Source organism: Anolis sagrei, chromosome 1 (genome assembly GCF_037176765.1).
Source record: "Anolis sagrei isolate rAnoSag1 chromosome 1, rAnoSag1.mat, whole genome shotgun sequence".
Classification (NCBI taxonomy): domain Eukaryota; kingdom Metazoa; phylum Chordata; class Lepidosauria; order Squamata; family Dactyloidae; genus Anolis; species Anolis sagrei.
In genome coordinates, this window is record NC_090021.1 from 176,785,168 (window position 1) to 176,811,718 (window position 26,551).

Genomic DNA, 26,551 nt, shown 5'->3' on the forward strand with positions numbered 1-26,551 from the left:
TTATTGCAAGACGTCACAGCCCTCCTGGTACTCTGCTGTGCTGCAGGATTCTTGAGTCATTTGAAAATGGATATTTCTTAATTGAAATAATCTATTAATGATCCCAGGTCCCACTATTAGGTAGTAACAATTTTGGATCTGAATGTCCTATTTTACTTAGCTGAAATATTTGGAGTATAGTGGACATGTGGTGGGTGGGATTTAATTGCTCATCCTTGGGAGATTCCCTGTAGATGTCCAGTCTACTTCTGAAGGTTGAGTAAAAAAGATCCCAGAAGTCTAAGAGACCTGTTTTACATTTGTATTCCATACTTCCACATGGCTTTTAAATATTGTTTTAATGCTGTTGTTTTAAATAAGGGGGGAAGTGCAATAGCACAATCCCAACAGAATCCTATTAAGGATCAATGCCTGAGGAAAGATAATCGGCATTATAAACATTAGAATGGAAAAACCTAAATATGAAACAGGAGAAATCATTGGTTTTCCTTAATAATATGGTGTTAAGTCCGCCTCACAGGAACCAAGTATGGCTGTGGAATCGGAGGCTGTGGGGCCTGCACCGTGATGATTTCTACATACAATGCAGACTCCAAGAAAATACGGTATCCTTTAGAAAAGGGGAAGACAGCTCAATAAATCTACACCACAACTTAACCTGAAATACCTGAAGTAATTTTCTACCTTTTTTTTGTCATGTCAAGAGTGACTTGAAAAACTGCAAGTCACTTCTGGTGTGAGAGAATTGGCCGTCTGCAAGGACATTGCCCTGGGGATGCCCGGATGTTTTGATGTTTTATCATCCTTGTGGGAGGCTTCTCTCATGTCCCCGCATGAGGAGCTGGAGCTGATAGAGGGAGCTCATCCACGCTCTCCTCAGATTCGAACCTGTGACCTGTCGGTCTTCAGTCCTGCCAGCACAGGGGTTTAACCCACTGCACCACCCGGGGCTCCTCTTTTAAAGTGTTCTGGGAACTGTCACTAACAAGGGTGCAGCAGAGAGCAAGGGAGGTGGGCATGGGCAAGTACACACAAAACACTTGGGGTTCCTGGCCCCTTTATTTTCAGCATGCTCAGAACTTGACTCCCTTCACAAGGGCACATGATGAGAGGCAGAATTGGGAAGGGGAGCAAATGAGAAGCCATGAAGAAGGGTTGGGCTAAGATCCTGTAGGATGCTAAGTTTCTGTTCAGATCATTGAGGACCTTCCCCAGTTGCTGACATGGATATACAATGCTACATCTGAAATCCCAGCAGGAAAAATTGCTACATCTGAAATCGCAACAGGTGGCTGGGAATTTTTGGCACTTGTAATCGCACCCATAACTTTTCCATGCTCAGTGGGAGATAATGTGACTCCCCACTCAGCATCTTTCTGGGTACATCAAATGGCTATAGCACAAGTCTCTATGTGGTGACTTTCCAAATGTATTTGGTACAACTGCAAATGAACTGGTCATACCTGGCCTTTAATCCAGATATTTTGTCCAAGGTTCTGAGTTTTGAGTAATATCTATATTCCCTTTTGAGGAGCTTTCCAAAATACTCCTATAGCACTTTGTCAATTCTGATGCCTCAGCCAGAGTACTGGATTGGGCTGACCCTGAAACCATCTCCAGCCTGCAGCCTATGTTGACCCTGGCAGAGATACCACAGCTTGGAATCTACACAGAGTCAGAATTGCCCTTAATTCTCCCAAGACATTATCCAGCCAACTCTTGCCTCCTCCCGCTCTGCTCATTGTATGGTGCTGCAGTAACCACTGTGGAAGGAGTGGGATCCACAACAACCAAGCTGCACCCCATTCAGGTAAGATAGAAGATTAAAGAATGAAATAAAGACATCCCCAAAGTCCATGGATTCCAGGGTGCAGAATCAAAAAGCCTGGTAATTTGTAGTGCACCCTGCCCCTACCTCAGCTCAACTTGAGTGAATTAGGATCCAGGCTGAATATTTTTACTACTTATTACTCCTAATTCACTCTGCTCTTTGCCCAGCTGTTGTGATTGCAACTGCTGTGTCCCAGCAAGGGACTCTGTAAAAGTGACACTTATCAGGAATCCTCTGTGCCAAAGTTGTTGTTGGAGTGATCTACATATAGCAAAGGAAGGAGGGCAAAAGGCAAGGACTTGCCATCTCACAGCTGCCATAACAATCTATGCCAGACGAGGGGGAGGGAGAAGAAGCCTGCTGTGAAGTCCAAAAAAGACATTTTAAGATGGGGAAAGGATGTTCTCACTTGCTGGAGCCAATCACAAATTCTGATTACCTTCTTCCCCTTAGTTTGGGAAGAAGGTAAGGGAAAGTAGTGGGTTTGCTAGCTTATAGGACATAATAGTTTAACAGAATCCACAAGAGTCAAATAGGACTCAAAATACTCAAATAGTCCCTACTCAGGGTTACAGGAAGATAAAGCCCACTATCACACTACAAAGCTATAGAAGGACACCCTTTTAAATAATGCTTTTTCATTCTAGCAAAGGCTTGCAAAGTGCCATGGCTCCCAGTGTGGCTTCTGCACTCCTGGAATGGTGATGTCCATGTATTCCTTACTAAGAAACCACCCTGAACCCAGCATGGAGCAGATAGCTGCCTCTCTGGATGGTAAGCCAGCTTTCTCCCTTTCCTTATTTGGAAGCTGTTTATCAAATAGGACATATAGATAAAACAAACCGAGTCTGAAATCCTGTTCTTTAATCCTGTGGTAAATCAATGCACAGTTCAGAGGGTTTACTTTAAGTAGGACTAGTAACAGAATCCAGGTCTATTGTTTTGATAAGTGCATCCTGGTTAGTTGTCTACTGTTCCGCAGAGCTGTTACAACTCAAGCTTTGGTCATCTTCTGCTGCCTGATCTTCCTGAAGCCTTTGGGCATTGCGGGTGTCTCTGCTTATGGTATTCTCTGCAGTCAAGAACAGGACTTATTCACACTTTTCAAGCATAGCACTATTGTTGCCTTCTAACTGCCATGTAACATGTAAAACCAGGATTTGCAGTCTAGGGAGGAGCATTTAGAATGATCAGCCAAAGAGCTCTAGTGCCTCAACAGACTACGGACCCTGGGTTTCTAATTGGCAATAACTGTGAAGTTTCTCCAAACCAATTTCTTGTCCTTCCATGAGACCCAAAACCTTTTATATGAAGCATTTTCCTCACTCTGCTTCATAGTAGGACCAGCTGAGCCTGGTCAAAGGGTTCAAAGGGGCCCCATTGAACTCAATTAATATGATTAATATTAGTGTGAAAATAAGTATCAGATTATGCTGGACTTTATTTCAACACTGGAATCTGGAGATATAAATGTTCATAACATCCTCATTAGATATATTACTGTTGGTCCTCTATATCCATGTATTCTGCATCCTTGGATTTAACCCCGTAGTTTTGTCATTTTATATAAAGGATGTCATTTTATTCTTCTGTTGTATATAATGGGACTTGAGCATCCATGAGCATCCATTTTGATATATTGGAACCAAACCCCAGCAGATGCCAAGGGCTCACTGTACATCCAGAAGATGGGTATTGTTGGAAGGACTGGCACTTCCTACAAAGGAGAAAGAGGGAGAGCTGATTAATTCAATTTATCACTGAAGTATTAAGAGCGTATAGATGGTAAAGTTGACTACAATGGATGTCTCTGATTCAGATGACTGGGAATGCTATCTTATATGTATTAATCTTTGTGCATCATACTGTTTTCTAGGGAATTTGTGCCGTTGTACAGGATACAGACCTATAATCGATAGCTTCAGTGCTTTTTCTCCGGTAAGAGCAAAAATGAAAAAAAAAATGAATCTATTAATTTTGTTGGAGGTGGCCATATATTACCATTTCTGGATTATTACCCTTTGGAAAGAGCTTCACACCATTTCCAAAATCTCCCAATATATTCTATGGCAAGTGGGAGAGAAAGACTTTGTGCACACTGTGCTTTAAAAAAAACCCACATTTCCCTCATTTTACAGCATGAAATGATAGATTATGCTAAACAAAACAAAATAAATCATATGTTGCATCCAAACAAAAATCTCTCTCCTTTTGAATGATGACTGTTAATACAGTTCATAACTTTGTACCTGTTTCAACTTGACTGGTATAACTATCTTCAATATCTTTCTGGGCTGTCCCTTGGTTGAACCTGGGACATGTTTGATAAAACCCAGAGCATATGGGCTATAACTTTGGGGGGGGGGGGGCACACAGTTTGGCTCTTAGAGCATTAGGGCTTGTTATGTGCATGTATACACCCTTCTTCTTCCTCCTCCTCCTCTTCTTCTATTATTATTATTATTATTATTATTATTACTACTACTACTACTACTGTATACTTGTGTATAGGTCACAATATGTTTTGGCCCAAAAATAATCACTCTGCAAAATCTAGATCAACTTATACACAAGCCAGTGTTGGGATAGGGATTCGGCGCAAAGGCAGAGACAAAAAGCAGAGGTACTATGAGCTCTTACCCCATTAGTCCATACTCAAACTGGAGAAAGAAAGGCAGCCCTCGTTCCTCCCTCATTTTTGTTTTTAGCCTGAGGAATAATTTAACAGCAATAAAGGGCAACCATTTGGGGCATTTGAGGTAGAGAAGAGATTAACTGCAGAGACTGTGGTGGCCATTTTCAGAAAGGGATTTGAACTAGCATGGTTACTGCCACTTTACTCCAACTGAATGAAATGCAAAAGTATTGCATGGGTAATACCTGATTTGAAAGCAGTCCACATGAAAATGATTTGGAGATATAATACATCACAAGCTGAACATGAGGGAACAATGTGCTGCAGTGGCAAAAAATAAAGCCAATGCAATCCTGGGCTTCATCAAGAGGAATATCGTTTTTAGATCAAAGAAAGCAGAAATCCCACTCTATTCTGCTTTGGTTGGATCTCATCTAGAATACTCTGCCACCGTTGAAGGGTGTCAACAAACTGCAAAGTGTTCAGTGAAGAGTAACCACGATTATCAAAGAATTGGACACAGCATTTTAGAGAGCTGCTTACCTTTAGCTTTGAGAAAAGAAGTCTTGGAGATGCCATAAAAGTTATATTTAAATCTCTGAATAGGTGCCATGTGGAGGACGGAGCCAGATTGTTTTCTGCTGCTCAGGAAGCTAGAAGATAAAACAATAGATCCACAATGCAAGAAAAAAAAGAGATTCCAACTATATATTGGGAGTGCAGCCTTAAATCCTGTTACATTTCTTGTCTTTTAATTAAATAAATTCCTTTGTTTAGGAGTGTTGCCCATTGGCAGGAAGTGGGAAGTGTTGCATGGACAAAGAAGAAGGGAAAGAGATGAAAGGCAGTGATTCTGGTGAAGAAGACCCATCATTGCATTCTGGAAATGGAAACAGGGTAAGCTACAGAGTGTCAACGTTTCTATATTTCTCATGGAAAGCATTTTTAATATTCATGCCATAGGATTTATCTGAGTTCGAACTCAACCTATGTGGCCTTTAAAGCAGAGATCTTTCTTGCTGCAGATTGAGTCAGGCATCTTATGTTTGATTAATATCCAACTGAGTAGGTAAAGGTTTTGCTATAGGAAATTAAACCTAGGGGAATATGAAAGTAAACGTTTGGCAGAAACATCTTTGGTTTCTTCTTCACCAAGTACGACTCCTCATAAGTTTTTGACTGTATCAGATCAGATCCTATTTGATCAGATCCTTCTGCATAGGATTAACTCTGCAGCTCTTCAGAGGCAATCCGCATGCTTGAAAAATGCTGCTCTCCCTCAATCCCAAGCTTCTACTCTGTGAAGTGTAACTAGTTGCCTCAAAGTCAAATCTGTCTAGTACCTCCTCTGCAGACAGTCTTCCAGAAGATGGAGCTGAGTTGTTCATTGTTGCTCAGAATTAAATCCCATAATTGTTGCTCAGAATTACACTCCCCTTGAAGGTGCAGTTCGCAGTTTGGGAGTGATCCTGGACTCATCGCTGAGCCTGGAACCCATGGTCTCAGTGGTGGCCGGGGAGCTTTTGCACAATTAAAACTTGAGCGCCAGCTGCACCCATATCTTGGGAAGTCTGAATTGGCCACGGTGATCCACGCTCTGGTTACATCCTGTATAGATTACTGCAATGCACTCTATATGGGGTTGCCTTTGAAGACTACTCAGAAGCTACAATTGGTCCAACGGGCGGCAGCCAGGCTGCTCACCGTCTTTGCAGATGGCCAATTCTCTCATACCAGAAGTGACTTGCAGTTTCTCAAGTCGCTCCTGATATGAAAAAACTGGTCAATATCAAGTGATGGGATAAATCAGGGAATTTTTGTTATGTAAAAAAGAGAAAAATTTTGTTAACCCTGTTCATAATCAACATTTAAAAAACAGGTTGATTCCCATACCTGATTAAACAGGAACCTTTATGGTCTATCTGAATCATTATTTGCCTTAAAACAGAGGCAGGAATCCTGTATCCCTCCAGATGTTGTTCTGCAAGTTGCAGCATCACTAACTAGTTTATTTATTTATTTATATCATTTTTACACTGCCCATATCAGCCCAAAGGTGACTCAGGATGGTGAACGATCGGCACAATTCAATGCCATATATAAAATACATATATCAATAGAAATAAGACATCACATTACACTATATCTAAAAACATCAAACTACTGAACAATAAAAATTTTAAAATTATGTCGTCATATTCAGTCTTCATCCGTTCCGTCGTCTTAGCCGTTCCTAAGTCGTTTTCCAATTCAGGTTTATCTGATTAAGCTGAGGTTCCAAAAGCCTGATGTTTAGTGACCGATAAGGAAAACAGAGGGATGCAGTTCAAGAATATCTGAAGAACCACGTAATTATTATCCTGCCCTAAAATAAGTAAAATATTTTTGTACTGTATTTTATGTACACCAATTATTGAAAATCATTCACAGTCCAGATTTCAATTCTCCGAAACCTTATGATATAAAATCACATAATCTGTCATAACCAATGAGACAGGATTGTGAAAGATATCAGTTCTGTGCCCCTGTTTTGCATAGGAGTTTGTCACATGAGGGAAATCTCAATTACAACAGGATTATCACAGGATTTATCACAGAGTTGTTCTTTTGTTCTCGAGATGGGGGGGGGGGGGGTAAGACCCTTGGAAGGCAATTCTATTATCATCATGGCTTAAAAGTCAAAACTTTTCTAAAAGAAGGTTACTATAAAAAAAAACACCTTTCAAATGCATTCAGTAATTTATTCTGTGGCTCAAAATCCACTTTCCATATTAGTACTAAATATTTGGGTTTTTCCCCCTTAGATGTGCTCAGGCTTATGCAAGCCAGAGGAATTCCATCCCAGGGACCCAACCCAGGATTATATATTTCCTCCTGAACTCATGGTAAGCAATCAGCATCAATATGTATGATACAAAAGGCCAACTAAGTTATTTGAGGACTTAAGGTTAAAAAAATTCCTACAAGTGCCTCTCCTCCACCACTCTCTGGCGGTAGCATTGTGTGCATGTGTCTGTGTAAGTTACTTGTAGACTTACTATAACCTAATAACTTTCATAGGATTTTCTTAGGCAGTGAGTACTCAGGTCCCTTCTGAACAGCCATATAATGTAGAATATCAAGGCAGATAATCCACAATATCTGCTCTGGACTGAGTTATCTGAGTCCACACTGCCATTTAACCAGTTCAAAGAAGATAAGATTTTATTCAGCTGTTTGGGAAGAGCCTCAAAAGTTGTTTTGCCAGTTCCTTCCTCTGAAATATAGCCTGCAGGACCAGGTGTTGGTTGACAGTCTCCCATTAAAGTACTTACTCTCGCTAACTCTGCTTAGATAAATGGGGATTTGCTACCTTTGGGGCATTTAGGTCTTGGTAGTGACTTTGCAGTATACTCTTGCTTCTCTTTCATCATATGCAAAATCAGTTCTAGGAAAGGTGAGTATCACACCTTTCCTAGAACTATTCATATCATGCATATGTGCACATTTGCTTGACAACTTTCTTTTACTTTTAAGTGCCACTTAGAGGTAAAAGGACAAATAGGTTTCTCTTTCCTGATTCCCTTCCGGCTGTTCACTGGAGCTTCAAAAGACAGAGGTTTCATCCCAGTAAAGATAATATCTAACCCATTATGGTTGTGCAGACATACTTATGTTTGTCATCAACCATTCTGTGATTCTTTCTCAAAAGATATTATTTACCTATGAGATGTAATTATTTAATCTAGTAATGAGAGCCACAACCTCCCTCAATACCAACCTGACACTCCCTGATGCCTCATTGTTGTTCTGTTCCACAGAGAATGGCTGAAGAGAACAAAGGAAGGACCCTGGTTTTCCATGGAGAGAGAACCACCTGGATTTCTCCTGCATCCTTGGAAGAACTTCTTAACCTGAAGGCAACCTACTCAGATGCACCTCTTGTGGTGGGGAACACTAGTGTAGGTGAGCTGGTGAAGCCCCTTGTGGAAGTCATCCAAAGCTTTAGATGGGGAGAAGCACCCAGCCAGGCAGCAACACTTTGCCATTCAGATGTCTGTGCATAGGGCAACCTACCATTAGACAGAAGGAGGCACTTTCTAAGGAAACGGATCCTAGGCAGAGAGGGACCATGTGATGAGCTGACTGTGTTTGTGTGTGTAAGAGAAGTAGAGGGAGAGGGAGAGATGACCTGATGCCTTCATGCTATGTTTTCAGTGTCAAAACTTTCAACATCAAAACTTCACCTAACAGTGTAGTCAGTTTGGAGGCATACTCAATCACTTCAGAGTAGCAAATAGAGATGTGAGAAGGCAATTGACTGTAACAACATTGTTGGAAACAGAAGACTAGTTTAACTATTGTCAATGCATTGAGATCCCCACTAATCACAAAAATCAGTCCAGGCTAATTCTGATGATAGGTGATTTTCCCAAGGAACAAGACTATTCATGCAGCAGCTGGCAGAATGGGTTGTGCCCCACCAGTACAGACAACAAACTCTACTTTCTGTGCAGAACAGCCATTCCCTGTTTGCTCCTTAAGTGTGGGAGAGAATTAGTACGAGAATTAGTACATCAAAGAGATAGATTCTAGATGTGTTGTTATTTTTTTTAACCTTCAGGGGATTTTATTTTAGAAATCACCCTTAAAATTAATTCAGTGCTACTTGAAGGAGTAGTCCATGGATTGGTGCCAGTCATTAAGGTGTTTGCTGCAGGCAAGTTTCCAGGACAGAAAGAAACAATTGCAGGCATAAACATAATATCAGTCCCTGGCATCTTGACAGGGGTAAATGCTGGCACTTCAGTCTATGACAGGCATTGCTCTAGTTACTCTGAGAGCTAACTGGTAAATTTGTGCATTTTGTTTTCGTTTGTCTAATAATTCACATAAAATTTGTTAAATGTTCTACTTACGAGGCAAAATCCGATACATGGGCATGGCCCGCACCAAAAATGTAAGAATCAAAACTAACCCCATCCTTTTTCATTTTAGTTTTGTAAATCTCAGAAGGCTCCCAAAGGCAGTTTCCTTTTCAGCACAAGGAAGCAAGGCAAAGCCAAAAAAGCCTGCCTTAATGCCTTGCCTTTTCTCTAAATTAATGGAGTCTCAGTATTAGAAGCAGTAGAAAAGAGGGAGCAGAGTTTTCTGGGAACAGCACAGAACTCTGGGAAATGTAGTTTTGGGAAGGGAGGAGCTCTATGCTAGAGAATTCAAAAGGCCCTGACCCAGAGGCGATCCTAGGTAATTTTCAACAGGAAGCAAACAGTATTTTGGCGCTCCCACCCACCCCCCAACCAATCACTGATGTATATTTTCTGTTCGTCATGGGAGTTCTGTGTGCCATATTTGGTTTAATTCCATCATTGGTGGTGGAGTTCAGAATGCTCTTTGATTGTAGGTGAACTATACATTCCAGTAACTACAACTCGCATATGTCAAGGTCTAATTTCCCCCAAGAGCACCTCAAGAGCGCCCCTGGGCAAAATCAACTATACTGCAAACGCTTACTTTGCATAATGGGTTGAGCCGCCCCTGCCCTGACCTAAACTACATTTCCCAGAATACATCAGCATCAGAAACCATCAATCAGGGTAGCAGAGAGAGAAGTTTGTCCCTCCCTAACAACAGCCAGTGAGAATTCCAATGAATGGTTGAATCTAAAAAGAGAAGGACTGACAGATACTTCTAGTAAGTAAATCTCTGTGCTGGGCTGTGAAGAAATCCCTAAATGGATGTCCACTATACTATGGGGGAAGCATATTAATTAGTTTAGAGGCGCCATCTGTCAGTAGAGTTTTGATTGTGCCCTTCTGTCTGGAAGAAGGGAGTTGGACTGGATTGCCCTTGGGGGTCCCCTTCGACTCTAGGATTCTATGAAAATGTAGAATTGGTTAACATTGGCTTCTGTTGCTTAATATGAGAGACATTCAATGAGATAGCTATTGTGGCTTTAAAAAACATTTTGTCAAAACGTTTTTAAAAAATCCCTAAAATCAATAGACGTTTGAATATTTCTGAAAGTTGGGGGAAATGATCCCCTGTTATCTCCTGCTATAAAAAATTCAAGGAGATAGCTCTTGTAGTTTTTTTTAATGTTGTTTATAAAAACTTTGAAAATTCCCCTAAATTCCATGGATAAGTGAAACGTTCTGAAATTTGGTGGGCTACCAGTGGTAAATGTGTTCTACCATTGTAGCAAGCTTTAAAATAGCTTTAAAATGAGGGCAAAAGGAGCCTTTGTAATTTATGTGCAGTTATTGTAACAAAAAAGCAACAAAATTTTGTTACTCTCATTATAGTAAAACATTTTTCACAAACTATACTTTAGAAACACTTTAGAAATGAAATGCCAGTGTCTCCCAGTTTTGTAGTGACTTTTAAACCTTTTTTATGGATCACACATCCCTACTAACGAGACATGACAACAGTACATATCAGGTTGTGTTCTTACATAGGTACAGTAATGACACAGATAATATGTGTAACTTAGGTAACTGTTCTAGAACTGTATGATTGCAATGTAAGAGTGGGCTTAAACAAGTAATCGTTGTGTGTTTTTTTAATTGTATCAGGAGCGACTTGAGAAATTGCAAGTTGCTTCTGGTATGAGAAAATTGGCCATCTGCAGAGACATTGCTCAGGGGACACCTTGGGAGGCTTCTCTCCTGCCTCTCATGTCACTGCTTTAGTTCAAATCTGCTCCAGTTTGAATCTCACTCGTAGAGTCAAACGGCCAACCTTCAGGTCAGCAGTTCAGCCAGCAAAAGGGTTTAACCCATTGCCATACCACGGCTCCCTGTAATAGTGATAAAGTGGTAGGAAACTAGTATCAGGAAGATGTGCGTGAGTTGTGGATAATAGTTGCTCTATTTTTTTAAAAAAAACTGTATTTTTTAAACAAGATGAGGAAATGGAAGCCTTATACTTTATATTTTAAAATTCAAGTTGCACCACAGAAAAGCACAGGTGTTGCAGTTGATACAGAGAATTGGATTTATACACATACAAACACTTATGTATCTACTTCTTAGCAGAAATCACCTTGACTCCATTTTATAGTCGGTCAGTGCAGCCCAAATTTAATGACATACATCTGTAGTCTGTACCTTGGTTTTTTCTTTATTTCTGATGTCTCATTCCAATTTTGTCCCCATTAGGACTTGACAGGAAAATTCTGGGCATTTGGCACCCCGTTCTCCTTCACCCGGTCAGGATTCCAGAGTTGCATGTTGTCTCCATGGAAGAAAATGGTATGCCTCCAATGTCACCTTGGAAACTACTCGAAAGCTATATTTTAATTCTTCAACAGTTAATAAACTTTGCTGAAACATGAACTAAAATGATAAAACCACTGTATAGGTACACCAAGTAAACAGCCCTGTAAAAGTGAGGAACTCACAAATGAAAAACCCTGATATTCACCACATTAAGAGTGCTTTCAGTCCAGTGCTTCTACTATTCAATGATTAAATGGCATTGGGCATCAATTCCATCTTTTTTCCCCTTTCATTGATTTTCTTTACTGAGAAATTAGATGAAACAGTGGACTGTTCAATTAAGGGAGTCATCTGCTAAAAAGTTCCACAAATAACAGTGTGATTCCACATTAAAAGCCTTATCTGGATGCACCCACAGTCCGTTCAAATCACACACTATATCAACTGCTGTGTTAAATAGGGCTTAGCTTTAACCACTTTTGGCCAGATTGTACATAAAGAAATCACATGCCTATATGCACTAGATATCTTTTTCATATTTATTATTTAGCATCACTTTGCATATTTCTTTGCATGTTATGTATATACATGCTTTCTGACTTAAGTTGTTATCTTGTACACATTTATTGGAAAATATGTTTCACTTAACTCAGTTGAACACATGTCTAACCTAATCTATGTAAGTTTGTGCTGTTAGTTCATGAACTCCTCCTTTTAGAACAGTGGTTCTCAACCTCGGGTCCCCAGATATTTTTGGCCTTCAACTCCCAGAAATCCTAACAGCTGGTAAACTGACTGGGATTTCTGGGAGTTGTAGGCCAAAAACATCTGGGGACCCCAGGCTGAGAACCACTGTTCTAAAAACAAATGCTTCTTCCAACTCCATCTGTGTTTGCATGTTCTGACTGATCAAAAAGTGCCAGATGTGCTGTTTGTCAACTGAAAGTCCTTTGGTTCCAGGCATTGTAATTGGTGCAGCCACCCACTTGGCTGAGCTGAGAGACATCCTATTGAACCTTGTTCCCGAACTCCCAGCGGAGAAGACAAAGATATACCGGACGCTCTTGAAGCAGCTGAGGACTCTTGCTGGAGAACAGGTCCGGAATTTGGCTGTAAGTGTTCCACGTTATTATTTTTCCCAGAGTGCAGGTTGCCTCCACAAGCATTCCTTCCATTCTGGATCTGCTATGGATTAAAAAAAATATGCTGAAAGATTCACCCAGATGCTATTTGTTCATTGTGTCACTTGCCCTGACAGAGCTATTCTGTATCTGGCTTGGGCTGCTTTCTTCCAGTCCTGAAACTGTCCACTGAAGGACAATGTGTGGCAATGACAGAGGGACCACAGGAGATAGCAGTCCATGGGAATCTTACCTTGCCTCCTATCATGCTCTCATGATCTTCCCTCAAACTATGCCATTAAAACAACTGCTGAAACAATGCTTGCTTGAAGTAGAGGCCAGGGCATGGTGAGGAAGCTGCTTGTGTATTTCAATCCACCTGTCAGCCCAAGTCAAAACTTCATGACTCAATTATTGGATCTATGAAAACCAGAGATCATATAACTTTCCTATTTTAAACTGCAGAAGGAAGTTCTTAAATGTCTCCTGTATGTCCAAATTGCAATCAGATATCAAGGTGCTTTCCACCATGAAGAGTTCCAAGTGTGTTTTTAGCTCAAAAGCAACAAGAAGTAAAATCACATCACTCTTTGATTTTAATCTTTCAAGGTTAGCTTTTCATTTTTAACCATAGTAAGAAGGAGACACAAGAATTCTTTGGTTGTTCCCTGACTTTCAATTATATTTGCAAAATGTTTAACTTTCCTGGGTTGGGCTCTAGTTGTCTACCTTTCATAGCCTATTACCATAATTAATATTTTAGCAATCTGCAAAAGAAAACAAATGAACGCAATGGACAAAGAAAGGTATGGAACACATCTATGAGATCCTTCTGTCCTTCTCCTCACTAACCTAAATATCAGTGGTTCTCAACCTGTGGATCCCCAGATGTTTTGGCCTACAACTCCCAGAAATTCCAGTAAGTTTACCAGCTGTTAGGATTTCTGGTAGTTGAGAACCAAAACACCTGGGGACCCACAGGCTGAGAACCACTGCTATAGATGATGATATGTCAGAATGACAAAATGTGCAGGAAGACATCATAACACATTTAAGTGTGTTGTACTGGGAAACATAAACCTTCCAAAAACAGAAGAATCTGGTTTGGAGAGATGCTGCTGAGTTTGTTTTGACTGAGTGCCCTTCCACACAACCCTATACCCAGAATACCAAGGCAGAAAATCCCACATTATCTGAGTGTGGGCTCAGATAACTCAATTCAAAGCAGATAATGTGGGGATTTTCTGCCTTGAGATTCTAGGCTGTGTGGAAAGGCCCTGAATGTTCATTGTAACTCTCGTCTAGGGTGCGATCAAGTCACTTGTGACAGATCGGTTTCAATTCATATCCTTTTACGCATCATTTTTTCCATCCCTTGTACAAATAAATGACCTTGCTTAAACTTATTCTTTTTGAGCAAATAAGTTTTATTTTGTTTTCAAAGAAGAAGAAGATAACTCAAATAGTGAAAAGAGGGGAGAGAGAGAGAGAGAAAGGGGGAGATGGGGAACAAACTTATTGTTAAACAAATCTGTGTCATTTATTTGATACACTAATTTATTTATTTACTTTATTTATATACCGCTTTTCTCAGCCCTCAGGCGACTCAAAGCGGTGAACAACATCGATACAAAACATCACAAGACAAGTATAGGGCAATTAAAAACAATTGTAACATAAATCATTAAACATCCGTATAACAATCATTAGCGCCTCAACAGTAAAATCAGAATCCAGTCTCGTCATCCATTATTCCATATTCCTATGTTCAATTACACTGTTTAATCAAATGCTTGTTCGAACAGCCAGGTCTTCACTTTCCTCCAAAACGCCAGTAGGGAGGGGGCCGATCTGATATCTGCAGGCAGGAAATTCCACCGCCAAGGGGCCACCACTGAGAAGGCCCTGTCTCTCGTCCCCCCAAGCGCGCCTGTGATGCAGGCGGGACAAAGAGCAGGGCCTCCCCAGATTATCTTAGTGTCCTAGTCGGTTCATAGGAGGAGATGCGTTCGGAGAGGTAAGTAGGGCCAGAACCGTTTAGGGCTTTATAGGCTAACACTAGCACTTTGAATTGTGCCCGGTAGCAAACTGGCAGCCGCAACAGAGGAGTAGTATGCTCCCTGAGTGCCACTCCTGTTAGCAACCTGGCTGCCGAATGCTGGACCATTTGAAGCTTCGGATCAGTCTTCAAAGGCAACCCCACGTAGAGAGCATTGCAGTAGTCTATACGGGATGTAACCACAGCGTGGACTACCGTGGCCAAGTCAGACTTCCCAAGGTATGGGCGAAGATCTAGAAATTTTTATTGGATTGCGGTGGCATAGCAGGTTAAACAGCTAAGCTGCAGAACTCGCTGATCAGAAGGTCAGCGATTCGAATCTATGTGACAGGGTGAGATCCTGTTGTTAGCCCCAGCTTCTGCCAATCTAACAGTGTGAAAACATGCAAATGTGAGTAGACCAATAGGAAGGTATCGGTGCTCCAAGCAGTCATGCCGATCACATGACCTAGGAGGTGTCTACGGACAATGCCAGGTCTTCAGCTTAGAAATTGAGATGAGCACCACCCCCCAGAGTTGGACTCAACTAGACGTAATGTCAAGGGAAAACCTTTACCTTTATTAGAAATCTTTAAACTTGTTTGGCTCTGTGATAGGATGGGTATACTGTAAATAAGTATCTTTCTTTGCCAGTCTTTAGGAGGACACATTGTAAGCAGAGGATCAGTCTGGGATCTGAACCCTGTTCTGGCAGCTGGGAACGCTGTTCTCAATCTGGCATCAATAGGTAAACGGCATTGCCCCTCAACCTTATATATATATTCCTGTGTTAAATGGACTGATAAAGTAAAATTACTAGATTCATGATAGTATTGTCCAAATAGCGATAGGAGAGTAAACATTGATGGACATTTATTGGGTTGTCTCCCACTACATTTTTTTTCTTTGATGGTAGAGATAAAAAATCTAGATCAGTAGAAACACGTGCCCTAAGTACATATTTTTTCCTTTTTAGATGGGATACGACAGATTCCACTGAATGATGAATTCCTCACAAAAGTGCTAGAGGCAGATCTCTCCCCAATGGAGATCATCGTTTCCGTTTTCATTCCATTCTCAAAGGAAGTAAGTGTGTGTGTGTGTGTGTGTGTGTTTCTTTTCTTTCCTTCTCCCTAAGCAAACCAAAATATGCTTTCTTTGTTATGGTATGATTTGTTGTCCAAAAGTCTTGTATCAAAATTGCTAACATTAAACCAACCATGCAAGCCATGGAAAAAGCAATACATATTTCCAAGCAGAAGTATTAATCCACAGAAGATTGGGTCACATATATATTGTTTAGAAATATACAATTTTAAGATGTAGGACTGCTGAAAAATGCCCCAAGGACATGACTGGGCAGCAGAGGCTTTGCAGGGGTGGTGGCAAAACCATGAATAATTAAATTAATGGATGCCAAACCACAAATGTGGGTTTTACCTTTATTTGTATTTAGTGTGGCCCTTGAAGAAGGTCATCTTTGATAAAGGCCAAAACATGTTACTTTTTTAAATAAGAAAAAAACAAATGATAATCGATCAGTACATGAAGCTCAACTTCCCATCTTATTTTAAAAAATAAAATCCATAAAAATACAGATAATTCAATGTATTGTCGAAGGCTTTCTGGCTACCAGTACTTTAAAAAAACCTCTAAAATTATAACAGTAAATAAAGAAGAAAACTCAAACACAGGGGAACTCCAGAGAAGAAACAATCAGGAACAGCTAATCACCTCTCAACAAAGAATCCCCCCAGGCAGTAACAAGACACACCTAAAAACTGTCAGGCGATCAAATGCTAATCAAGGTGGCCAACAGAAACATTCACACCTCCCTCCAACAGACAAGAGTTCTTTCTCCCACCCTGGACCTTCCACAGATATATAAACCCAAATTTCCTACTTTCCAACAGACCTCACAACCTCTGAGGTTGCCTGCCACAGATGCAGGTGAAACGTCAGGAGAGAATGCTTCTGGAACATGGCCATACAGCCTGAAAAAACCTACAACAATCTGCAGATAATTCAAATAGCAATAATAGTTTGTAGTTACAACAATATTATGTTACCAATACCTCGCAACACTGAATAGAGAGAAAATAAAGAGAACCAATAGTAAAAGAGACAATATCAATATTCTTCTCACAGAAACCCAGAGGAAATCAAAGATAAAAACAGAAAAAATGGAGATGTGTCTAAAGACCCCCAAAATATGTTTTTTTAATTGGTTTTTAAAAGCCAATGTGTTTCCTGGTGGGCTAGCAGTGGTTCTCAACTTGTGGGTTCCCAGATGTTTTGGCTTTCAACTCCCAGAAATCCCAACAGCTGATAAACTAGCTGGGATTTCTGGGAGTTGTAGGCCAAAACACTTGTGGTTGACAACTACTGGGCTATAGAAAATAATTTAATCTACAGATCTGAAATAACTCTTGGGAGTATACACAAGTCAAAAAGCATTGGACTTCTTGACTGCTAGCCTTTGTTTAGAATTGTCAGACATGCCTTCAGGTTTTGTTTTGGGTTTTGGGTTTTGTTTTTTTATTTCATTGGACGTTCTCCAGTTTCTTCTCCAGTTTCTTCTTTTGCCATCAAATAAAACACAATATGCCTCTGACTACTTTTGGCTCTCAGCGAGTTTCAAATCTCATATGGCCGCACCACAGGCATCCATTTGTCATCTCTCACCAATGGGTCATGAACAATAGAGTGGCTGATGCAAAACAGGAATCTTTGGATGGTCGTATAGCAGAAAATTTCAGCAAGTGGTACCTTGTTGCGCTGGCTGAAAATGATGAAATACTACATCTGTCATGCCTCCTGAATCTTCTGCAAAACTATTATTCAAAACCTAGGGGTTTTCTCCTCTTTCAAATCCTTTGCCTAACAAGGAACTAGTTTAAACATTAACCATTAGAAAACATTTGTGCCTAGTTCCTTTGTTTTCATGCTATTTCCAGGGTTATGCTTCCAAAACGCAGTGTGAACTGGCTGTGGGCTTCAATGTCTCCAACTAGAAACACATTCAAGATTGGAAAAGGGCACACTAACCCTAGGCTGTGCTGCTTTTCGGTGAAAAAGGAAATACAGTTCTCCTATGAAATAGCAATACAGTTCTCCTATGAAATAAAAACATGTTCTTCTTTCCTCTGCCAGGATGAATTTATCTCAGCTTTCCGACAGGCTGAGCGTCGGAAAAATGCCTTGTCAGTGACAAATTCTTCCATGAAGGTCCTCTTCCAGCCAGGCACTGATGTCATTGAAGACCTGGCTATTTTTTATGGGGGCATTAGTGGTACAACTGTGAGTGCAAGAAATTCCTGCCTGCAACTCATTGGAAGGTATGGAAATGTTAAGTTTCATTAAGGCAAAGCTGGTTCCATTAAGGCAAGGCAATGTCAAGCAAAGTCCCAGTTCTGGTCAGGCCAAGGTGAGGGTTAATTTCATGGACAACCTCACTGGGAGATGCTCAAGTTTGCCACAGATAAGAACAACATTATCCTGGGGTTTTCTGGGCGAAGTCCATAGAGTGTGTCTGTAGCAACAGCACATTCTTAGGCCAGATGGCATGATTTCTGGGCCAGAGTGAAGAGAGAGGAGGCCAGAAGACAGTTCCATCTTGCTAATAATATAATATAATGTAATATAATATATTGTACATACATAAAATATTTATAATATTATAATCGAATACAATATAATAATATTACTAATAATATGATATTATAATTATATATTTTCTATTACATTTAATATTACTAATATTATTACAATATAATGTATGTATATATATCTTGTAAGCCGCTCTGTGTCCCCTTTGGGGTGAGAAGGGCGACATAAAAATGTCGTAAATAAATAAATAACTTTCAGCATATCCATTTGGAAAAGCTTATTCCTATCTCATCCACCCTACCTTTATCTACACTACTAATAAGTATCTTTCACAATATCCTATGTCCCCCCAGAAACTGGAACGACCAGTTCCTTGATGAAGCTTGCAGGCTAATTCTTGAAGAAGTTGTTGTGTCTCCTTCGGCACCAGGCGGGAAAGTGGAATATCGGCGCTCCCTGCTTGTCAGCTTCTTCTTCAGGTTCTACTTGGAAGTGCTGCACTGTTTAAAAATGATGGTAAGGAGAATGATACCCTCCGCGGTACATGTTCACTTCATGACCTTCCTTTCTCAATTTCTGGAACTGGAAACTGGCCATCCTAAATCCTTAAGTGTTCTATAGATATAGAGACCTGGAGGACTTGGCAAATTTAGTTCATTTGTTTCTAGTGAGAAGGCTGAGAGATGCTGTTGAGTGGAAAGTGATTTTGAATTCAAGATAGTAATAACAACATTCTGACTATTGGGGATTTTTAAAATATCTCCAGGAGCTCCCATCAGCCTAAGCTAGCATAGCCATTGCCAGGATTTATGGGAGTTATAGTGTAGTGGGGCAGAAAGGAGGATATTCACCTTCACACTTCTGTTTTAGATAACTGCAACTTGATGTGTCGCCCTATTCCAAAGAAACCTTGGTTTATCTTACCTATGATTAATGGAAGCAACCTCAGACACAATTTATGGAGTGGCCTTTTATTTGTGAACTCTAGCTTAAAGCACTAGGACAGTGGCACAGCTGGCTGGGAGTCAGCTGCATTAAGATCACTACTGACCAAAAGGTCATGAGTTCGAAGCTAGCCCGGGTCAGAGTGAGCTCCCGACCAAAATTGTGTAGCTTGTTGTTGACCTTTGCAACTCGAAAGGCAGTTGCATCTGTCAAGTAGGATAATTAAGTACCAGTTTGTGGGAAGGCTAAATTAACTGATTTACAAGGCCATAAAAATCTCCAGGAAGTATGCAAAGAATGAGGAAGCGGCAGCTTCCCTGGTGGCCAGAAGCTGGAAAGTTAATAGCTTCTGAGTGTCTGTCTATATATGTTGTGTGTCTATGCATTGAATGTTTGCCATGAATATGTACATTGTAATCTGCCCTGAGACCCCTGTGGGGTGAGAAGGATGGAATATAAATACTGTAAATAAATAAATAAATAAATAAAAACTACAATAGAATCTCACTTATCCAACATAAACAGGTCAGCAGAACGTTGGATAAGCAAAACTGTTGGATAATAAGGAGGAATTAAGGAAAAGCCTATGAAACGTCAAATTACGTTACAATTGTTTTTGTTTATTTATTTGCGGTATCTATATACCGCTCTTCTCAACCCCAGAGGGGATTCAGGGCAGTTCACAGTGTTGGCAGCAATTCAATGCCATCGATAAAAAACAGTATAAAACATCAAAATTGATCCTCCCCTGATAAAACATTAAACATTATTAAACACATCACATAAAATAACATCACATTTGACAAATTTTACAAATTAAGCACCAAAACTTCATGTTTTACAACAAATCGACAGAAAGGGCAGTTCAATACACTGTGACGTTATGTAGTAATTACTGTATTTACAAATTTAGCACCAAAACAATTGCATTGAAACAGCTGGGGAACTGTGCAGCGGGCAGACTGCATTGGATGATACAGAATGTTGGATGAGTGAAGGTTGAATAAGCGAGTCTCTGTTGTATAATGATGAGTTCAGACAACACTCTAAACTGGCTAATCTAAATTAGAGGTGAAAGTTTCGAAGCACCTCATGCCATGCTGAGAAGTTGAGGAAAGGGAGAAGTCAATGTAGAAAGCTTCGGCTTGTTTACATAATGCTAAACTATAATGTAGTATGCACATATGAATGAGGCCATTTTGGCTTGAGATATGTGAGTGTTTCTCTCAAAAGTCAATGCTGAAAATATTATTATACCAAATGTTGAAGTGATATAAATGTTAGTAGAATAAGAATAATTTCTTAAATATCTTCTTACAGTATCCCTTCCAATATCCTGACTTGCCAAAAGAATACATGACTGCCTTAAGCCAGTTCAAAGAGAAGCCACCTCAAGGCATGCAAATATATCAGGTCGGTGGAGTTTGTTTCATAACATTTGGTCCACAAGTAAGAATGGTGTCATATCTCTTTATTGGCATTTACATTAGTACCTTTTTCTGCTGTGCCCTGCTTGACAAGAGAGCATCCCCTGCTATTTGCAGTTGCCGAGGCTCGGAAAAGTTGAATTTGGAAACTTTTATGGTCATGACACTAGTGCCACAATCATAAGTAGATAGGCTTTGTGAATATGAATCAGTTATGGATCCATAGCAGCCATTGTCATTCTAATTCCAATTCCTAGTGATATAGAATGGTTTATAACAGGGGTCCTCAAACTAAGGCCCGAGGGCTGGATATGGCCCTCCAAGGTCATTTACCCGGCCCTCGCTCAGGCTCAACCTAAGTCTGAAATTACTTGAAAACACACAACAACAACAACAACAACAACAACAACAATCCTATCTCATCGCCCAAAAGCAGGTCCACACTTCCCATTGAAATACTAATAAGTTTATATTATTAAAATTGTTCTTCATTTTAATAAATATAATTATTGTATCGTTTTTAAGTGTTTTTGCAGTACAAATAAGATATGTGCAGTGTGCATAGGAATTCACTCATGTTTTTTTTTTCAAATTATAATCTGGCCCTCCAACAGTTTGAGGGACTGTGACCTGGCCCTCTGTTTAAAAAGTTTGAAGACCCCTGGTTTATAAGAAACTTATAAGACAATGGCCCAGTACTAGAGAACAATGACTGGAAACCACCTTGCCTTGTGTGTACATCAATTGTATCTACGAAAATGGAAATCCCAGGACTGACTGACTTCCTACTGTGTCACAGGATGTAAACCCTTATCAGCTTCCTCAGGACCCAGTTGGGCGTCCCATCATGCTCCAGTCTGGTCTTAAACATGCCACTGGTGAAGCTGTCTACGTTGATGATATTGCTCCAGTGGATGGACAGCTCTACATGGCTGTGGTCACCAGCACACGAGCGCACGCAAAGATACTGTAAGTATTTAAAGGGGACTTTTGCAAGAAAAGTGCAGCTGGGGAGGGACAATTTTTAGGAGTTTCAGAACATATTTTTCCCTGTTCTTTGGTGTTTTTGGTTCAATGGTGAAAGGGCTCCAAATGAGAGGTAGATAAAAAGAAAGAAGCAGCAACTCCATATGTTTTAAATTAGGCCCCTTCCACACAGCTGAATAAAATCCCACATTTTCTGCTTTGAACTGGAATATATGGCAGTGTGGACTTGGTTAACCTAGCAGATATTGTGGGACTTTCGCCTTGATATTCTGGGTTATATGTCTGTGTGGAAGGCCCCTAAGATTACAATGCAATTTGGAAGTACCTGGTGGGTTTATTAAGTGCATCTGGTTCATAAGACTGTATGGAAGTGTGAACTGGCTATTGGGTGATAGAGATGTTTAAAAGGTGAAATGAGTCAGCTGATAAATATGGATCAGTTAGACTTAATCCCATCTACACTGCCATGTCATACAGTTTGAAATTACATTCTGTGACACTGTAGATCAAGCCTTACAGTTTATTAGAAAGCTGATAGTGCAAGGGATGAAGAAAGTCAGTCAATGACAGAAATAAATTAGATTCGGAGCACTTCGGATCGGCTAGGATTATGAGAAAAACATGAAAGAACTAGTGAGATGTTCGAATCAGATTGGATTGTGACGTGTTAAATAAGTAACATTAAGAACTAAGTCTTGAAATTCTATAAACAAGTAATCTTTAGCTGTATATTGAATTTGCGCTTGATACATTATTTTTATTATTGTGCCTCTGGGACCACTACAATAGTGCTATTAGTGTGCCTGTGATGGCAGCATTGATTCAAGGGCAGTGGTGCCCAGAAATGATACTATTAAAATAAAGTGTCACATGGGAACCATAAGGATATCTAGAAGGCCCTCATATGTAGATCCAAAGCAACAGGAATAAGTAGAAGTATTCACATTTGATGGTAGTGATGAGATAGTTTGAGCTATGGCAGTCAAAATGGAACGAAAGTGACACTTTGTAGTGTGATTACTCTTGTTATTGTAAATTTTGAAACCAGACAACTTGTGTAGATTCATGATGTCTACATGTTTAATGTTGTCCTATTAGTTTGCCATTTTAACCTCATATTAGCTTAACAGAAAACAACAGAAATATATAGAAAATATATAGACATGTGCATGAAATTCATTCCTATCGTCTCTACCATTTCTTTTGTGTCTTCCATTACTTCAGAAGCATGAAATGAGAAGACCGTGTCTTCCATTTCTTCTTTCATGTCTTCCATTTCTTTGAAAGCACAAAACAGGAATATCCCTCCCCACACGAAAATCTGCTTTACACGAAAGCCTGCTTTTGTGTGCATCTGTACTTGCCTCCTTGCCTTAGAAAGAGTGTAAGGGTGTGGCAGGCAGGCAGGCCTGGAGCTCAGCTGCAGGCATGCTCAGGGCCTGCCTGCATGCCCCGGCACACATGTACTCTCAGAAAGTTTGGCGGGGGTGTGTGTCACGGGGCATGCATGACAGGGAATGCAGGCAAGCCCGGAGCATGCCTGCAGCTGAGCATCTCTTAATCTAGAGTAAGAGATGCTCAGCTGCAGGCACTGGCAGGCATACGCGCTTTCTGGGCCTGCTTGCATGCCTTGCCACACACACACTCACACTTTCCAAAAAGAGTGCATGTGTGGTGGGGCATGTAGACAGGCCCAGAATGTGTGCGCCTGCCAGTGCCTACAGCTGAGTGCCTCTTACTCTAGAGTAGAAACAGCAGGTGCCAGGTAAGAAAAATGCACAGTGGGCGGGAAGACCCCTCCTCCATAATGGTCCAGTTTCCGGGCCCCGAAATGAAAGAACCGAAAACAACCCTCCCAGTTTCAGGAGGCTTACGAAAAACGTATTGGAGCCTCAATGAAAGCCAGGACATGAAATAGGCCAAGGTTTACTCCAAATTCACATGTCTAATAGAAATTAAATGTCAGCTTTTAAAAAATGAATTGGAGATAATCTAATTTCTGGATTGGCAGTTTGCTCATTTGGATGAAGATTTTAAAAGGAAATAATCGAACGGCAAAAGAATGATGTTATATTATATCATAGCACCTGGGAGGTACCCTTTTCATGATTTGAAATTCCATCCTTGGTTAAGTTTTCTTCACATTTAATCTGGGCAAAGTACAAAAAAAATAGACTTGCATATTTTGAGGGTTTTTTTTTTAATTACCTATTTTTAATTGCAGGACTATGCATTTCTTCTAATCATTCCCACCCATTACCTAAGAGAAGAGTTAGCTTTTATTTTTTATCCTTTCCATTTTAAATCATAAGCAGGCACATATATTCATCAATTCATTTAACCCTTAGAATACACCCTTTTTAATGCCCTTTACTTTTTCAGATCCATTGATACATCAAAGGCTTTGGAAGAGCCGGGGGTAGTTGCTGTGGTAACAGTTGATGATATTCCAGGAAAAAATGGTGATGCAGATGAGAAAGTGTTTGCTGAAGATGAGGTACATCTTCATTTAGACTTTTTGTCCAACTCACAAAAAAATCCCCTACTCAGTTCAGATAGAAAAGTGTGGAATTGTGCCCTAAATCTACTTTTTTCTCTACCAAAGGTTCATGTTCACAATTATCCACTTTGAATAATTTCAGTTAAACAGAAGAACTCAATGTATGGGAGTTCAAGCTAACCAGTTCCATAGAAGGAAAATGATAACTCGTTGTAGCTGCAACCATCACTGCAGGTCTTTGCTGAGAAATGTTGAAGGGCTCCATTTAACACTGCATGAGCCAGTTTCCACTTGGCTATACATTTAGAGTTTAGAGTTCCTCTAAATGTATAGCCAAGACCAAATCTGATTTAAAGAGTAAGAACTGTGAACAAGGGAAGGCAGAAGAGGTCTCAAAATTGCCCCTAACTTGGGCAACAGACAGATCAACAGATCAAAATTCTTTCTGTGCCATTCTCTAAATTATAGCAAAGACCTAGAAATAAACATCATTACATATCATTAAGCTATATTATTTAAATGAGTACCCTGAATGAGGAGCCCCTGGTGGTGCAGTGGGTTAATCCCTTGATCTGCTGAACTTTCAGATCGAAAGGTCACAGGTTTGAATTCAGGGAGCAGAGTGAGCTCCCGCTGTTAGCCCCAGCTTCTGCCAACCTAGCAGTTTGAAAACATGCAAACGTGAGCATATCAATAAATACCGCTCCAGTGGGAAGGTAACAGTGCTCCATGCAGTCATGCCAGACACATGACCTTGGAGTTGTCTATGGACAACGCCAGCTCTTCAGCTTAGAAATGGAGATGAGCATCAACCCGCAGAGTCGGACATGACTGGACTTGATGCTAGGGGAAAACCTTTACCTTTACCTACCTTGAATGATGTGCATAATATAATCTCTTCTCTTTGTGTATGGTGCAATTCATCTCTTTTGGTATTTCTATCGTAGCCCTCTTGCATAGCTGTCATTGCCTGACATCTGCTGATCTTTTCGTTGTAAAATGCACCAGAGACATTCCAAGAAGAGATACATGAAAATTTCAAAACACAATTTGAAAATGATCATAGGATAATGTTGACTGGGCTGCCTCAAAACCATACTGTTACCATGCTGTATAATATATAATGTTCGGGCTGAAATGGCCAGGATAAAAATGACGTAAATAATAAATATAAATAAATAAATAAAGCCACTCAATTTCATGTTGGTTGGTTCTCATGTAGGTGATCTACATTGGAGACATTATCTGTGGTATAGTTGCAGAGACCTACGAATGTGCAAAGAATGCCAGAGACAAAGTGAAGATAGAGTATGAAGATCTGGAACTGATTCTGACCATTGAGGTAAAACCCAGTGTGTGTTTGTGAAGATTTGTGGTATTACTTTTGCATTCTGCCCAACCTAGCCAGTGGTGCAAATAAGATGAACCTTTCAAATTCAGAACAAGGGCAAATCTAGTCTAGCATGCTATTCCTGATAGTGACCAGCCAGATTCTTGTCATTTAACTGAAAAGTCCTCCAATAAGACATGAAAGCAACAGGCCTCCACTGTGTTTGGCTTTCCCAGCAACTGATTCCATATACTCACCATACTTGGCAATCATGACCGCAATAAATGTGCCTAATTCACTTTTGGAGACACCCCAGCCTGTAGCCACCATTTTATCTTATGGCTGTGGTTCGAAAATTAACAGGTTTTTGATTGGTGTTATATTGCTGATTATTTTCTGCAGATTCACCTATTAAAAGGAGAAACAAAATATGTCCCTATCAAACCTCTACAAATTACGCATAGTGTTTTAGAAATCTGCCATCATCCGGTCTTATCTGCCCTCCATCTAGAAAAGTGAAACATTTCCACACAAGGAAACTGTTGTGATATCTTGTTTGTTTCCATTGCCCCTTTTCCTCCCCTCCAACAAAGGGAAAAATTCTACAGCTATGTGCAAAATCACATCGCAAGCACAAGAAAATGAAATATCTAGCACCAGAGCAGAGAACTTGATGAGAAATACTAAAAGGGACTTCTGCTCTTTTATACATTTATTGGTCGAACTCCCAATACAAAGCAATGTGGACTGAAAGTGTTTCATACCTACTGCTTACAATACATATAAATTGATCTAATCAATAAATTGAAGTCAGGTGTTTTTTTTTTGGGGGGGGGGGGAGCAAATTATAGATTTTGCTGAGGATAAGTCAACAGTAATGTAAGAACTGATTTGCCCTGAGGCCATATCACCATACCAAACCAAAC

The 26,551-nt window shown here is 40.2% G+C and overlaps 1 protein-coding gene across 1 annotated transcript in view; it reads left to right on the top strand.

Annotated features, from left to right (window-relative positions):
• The first annotated feature begins 514 nt into the window (after nt 1–514).
• LOC132769185 (aldehyde oxidase 4-like) overlaps nt 515–26,551 on the top strand; it is a 58,140-nt gene continuing 32,103 nt past the window's right edge. The window contains exons 1-17 of the mRNA XM_067470598.1: nt 515–605; nt 1,702–1,810; nt 2,479–2,605; nt 3,708–3,769; nt 5,244–5,363; nt 7,271–7,351; nt 8,267–8,411; nt 11,609–11,701; nt 12,629–12,780; nt 15,482–15,575; nt 15,804–15,913; nt 17,981–18,165; nt 18,790–18,952; nt 20,702–20,794; nt 21,608–21,777; nt 24,178–24,292; nt 25,518–25,637. Coding sequence (XP_067326699.1) covers nt 568–605; nt 1,702–1,810; nt 2,479–2,605; nt 3,708–3,769; nt 5,244–5,363; nt 7,271–7,351; nt 8,267–8,411; nt 11,609–11,701; nt 12,629–12,780; nt 15,482–15,575; nt 15,804–15,913; nt 17,981–18,165; nt 18,790–18,952; nt 20,702–20,794; nt 21,608–21,777; nt 24,178–24,292; nt 25,518–25,637 — 1,977 coding nt within the window. The 5' untranslated portion in view covers nt 515–567. The remainder of the gene's footprint in view (nt 606–1,701; nt 1,811–2,478; nt 2,606–3,707; nt 3,770–5,243; nt 5,364–7,270; nt 7,352–8,266; nt 8,412–11,608; nt 11,702–12,628; nt 12,781–15,481; nt 15,576–15,803; nt 15,914–17,980; nt 18,166–18,789; nt 18,953–20,701; nt 20,795–21,607; nt 21,778–24,177; nt 24,293–25,517; nt 25,638–26,551) is intronic.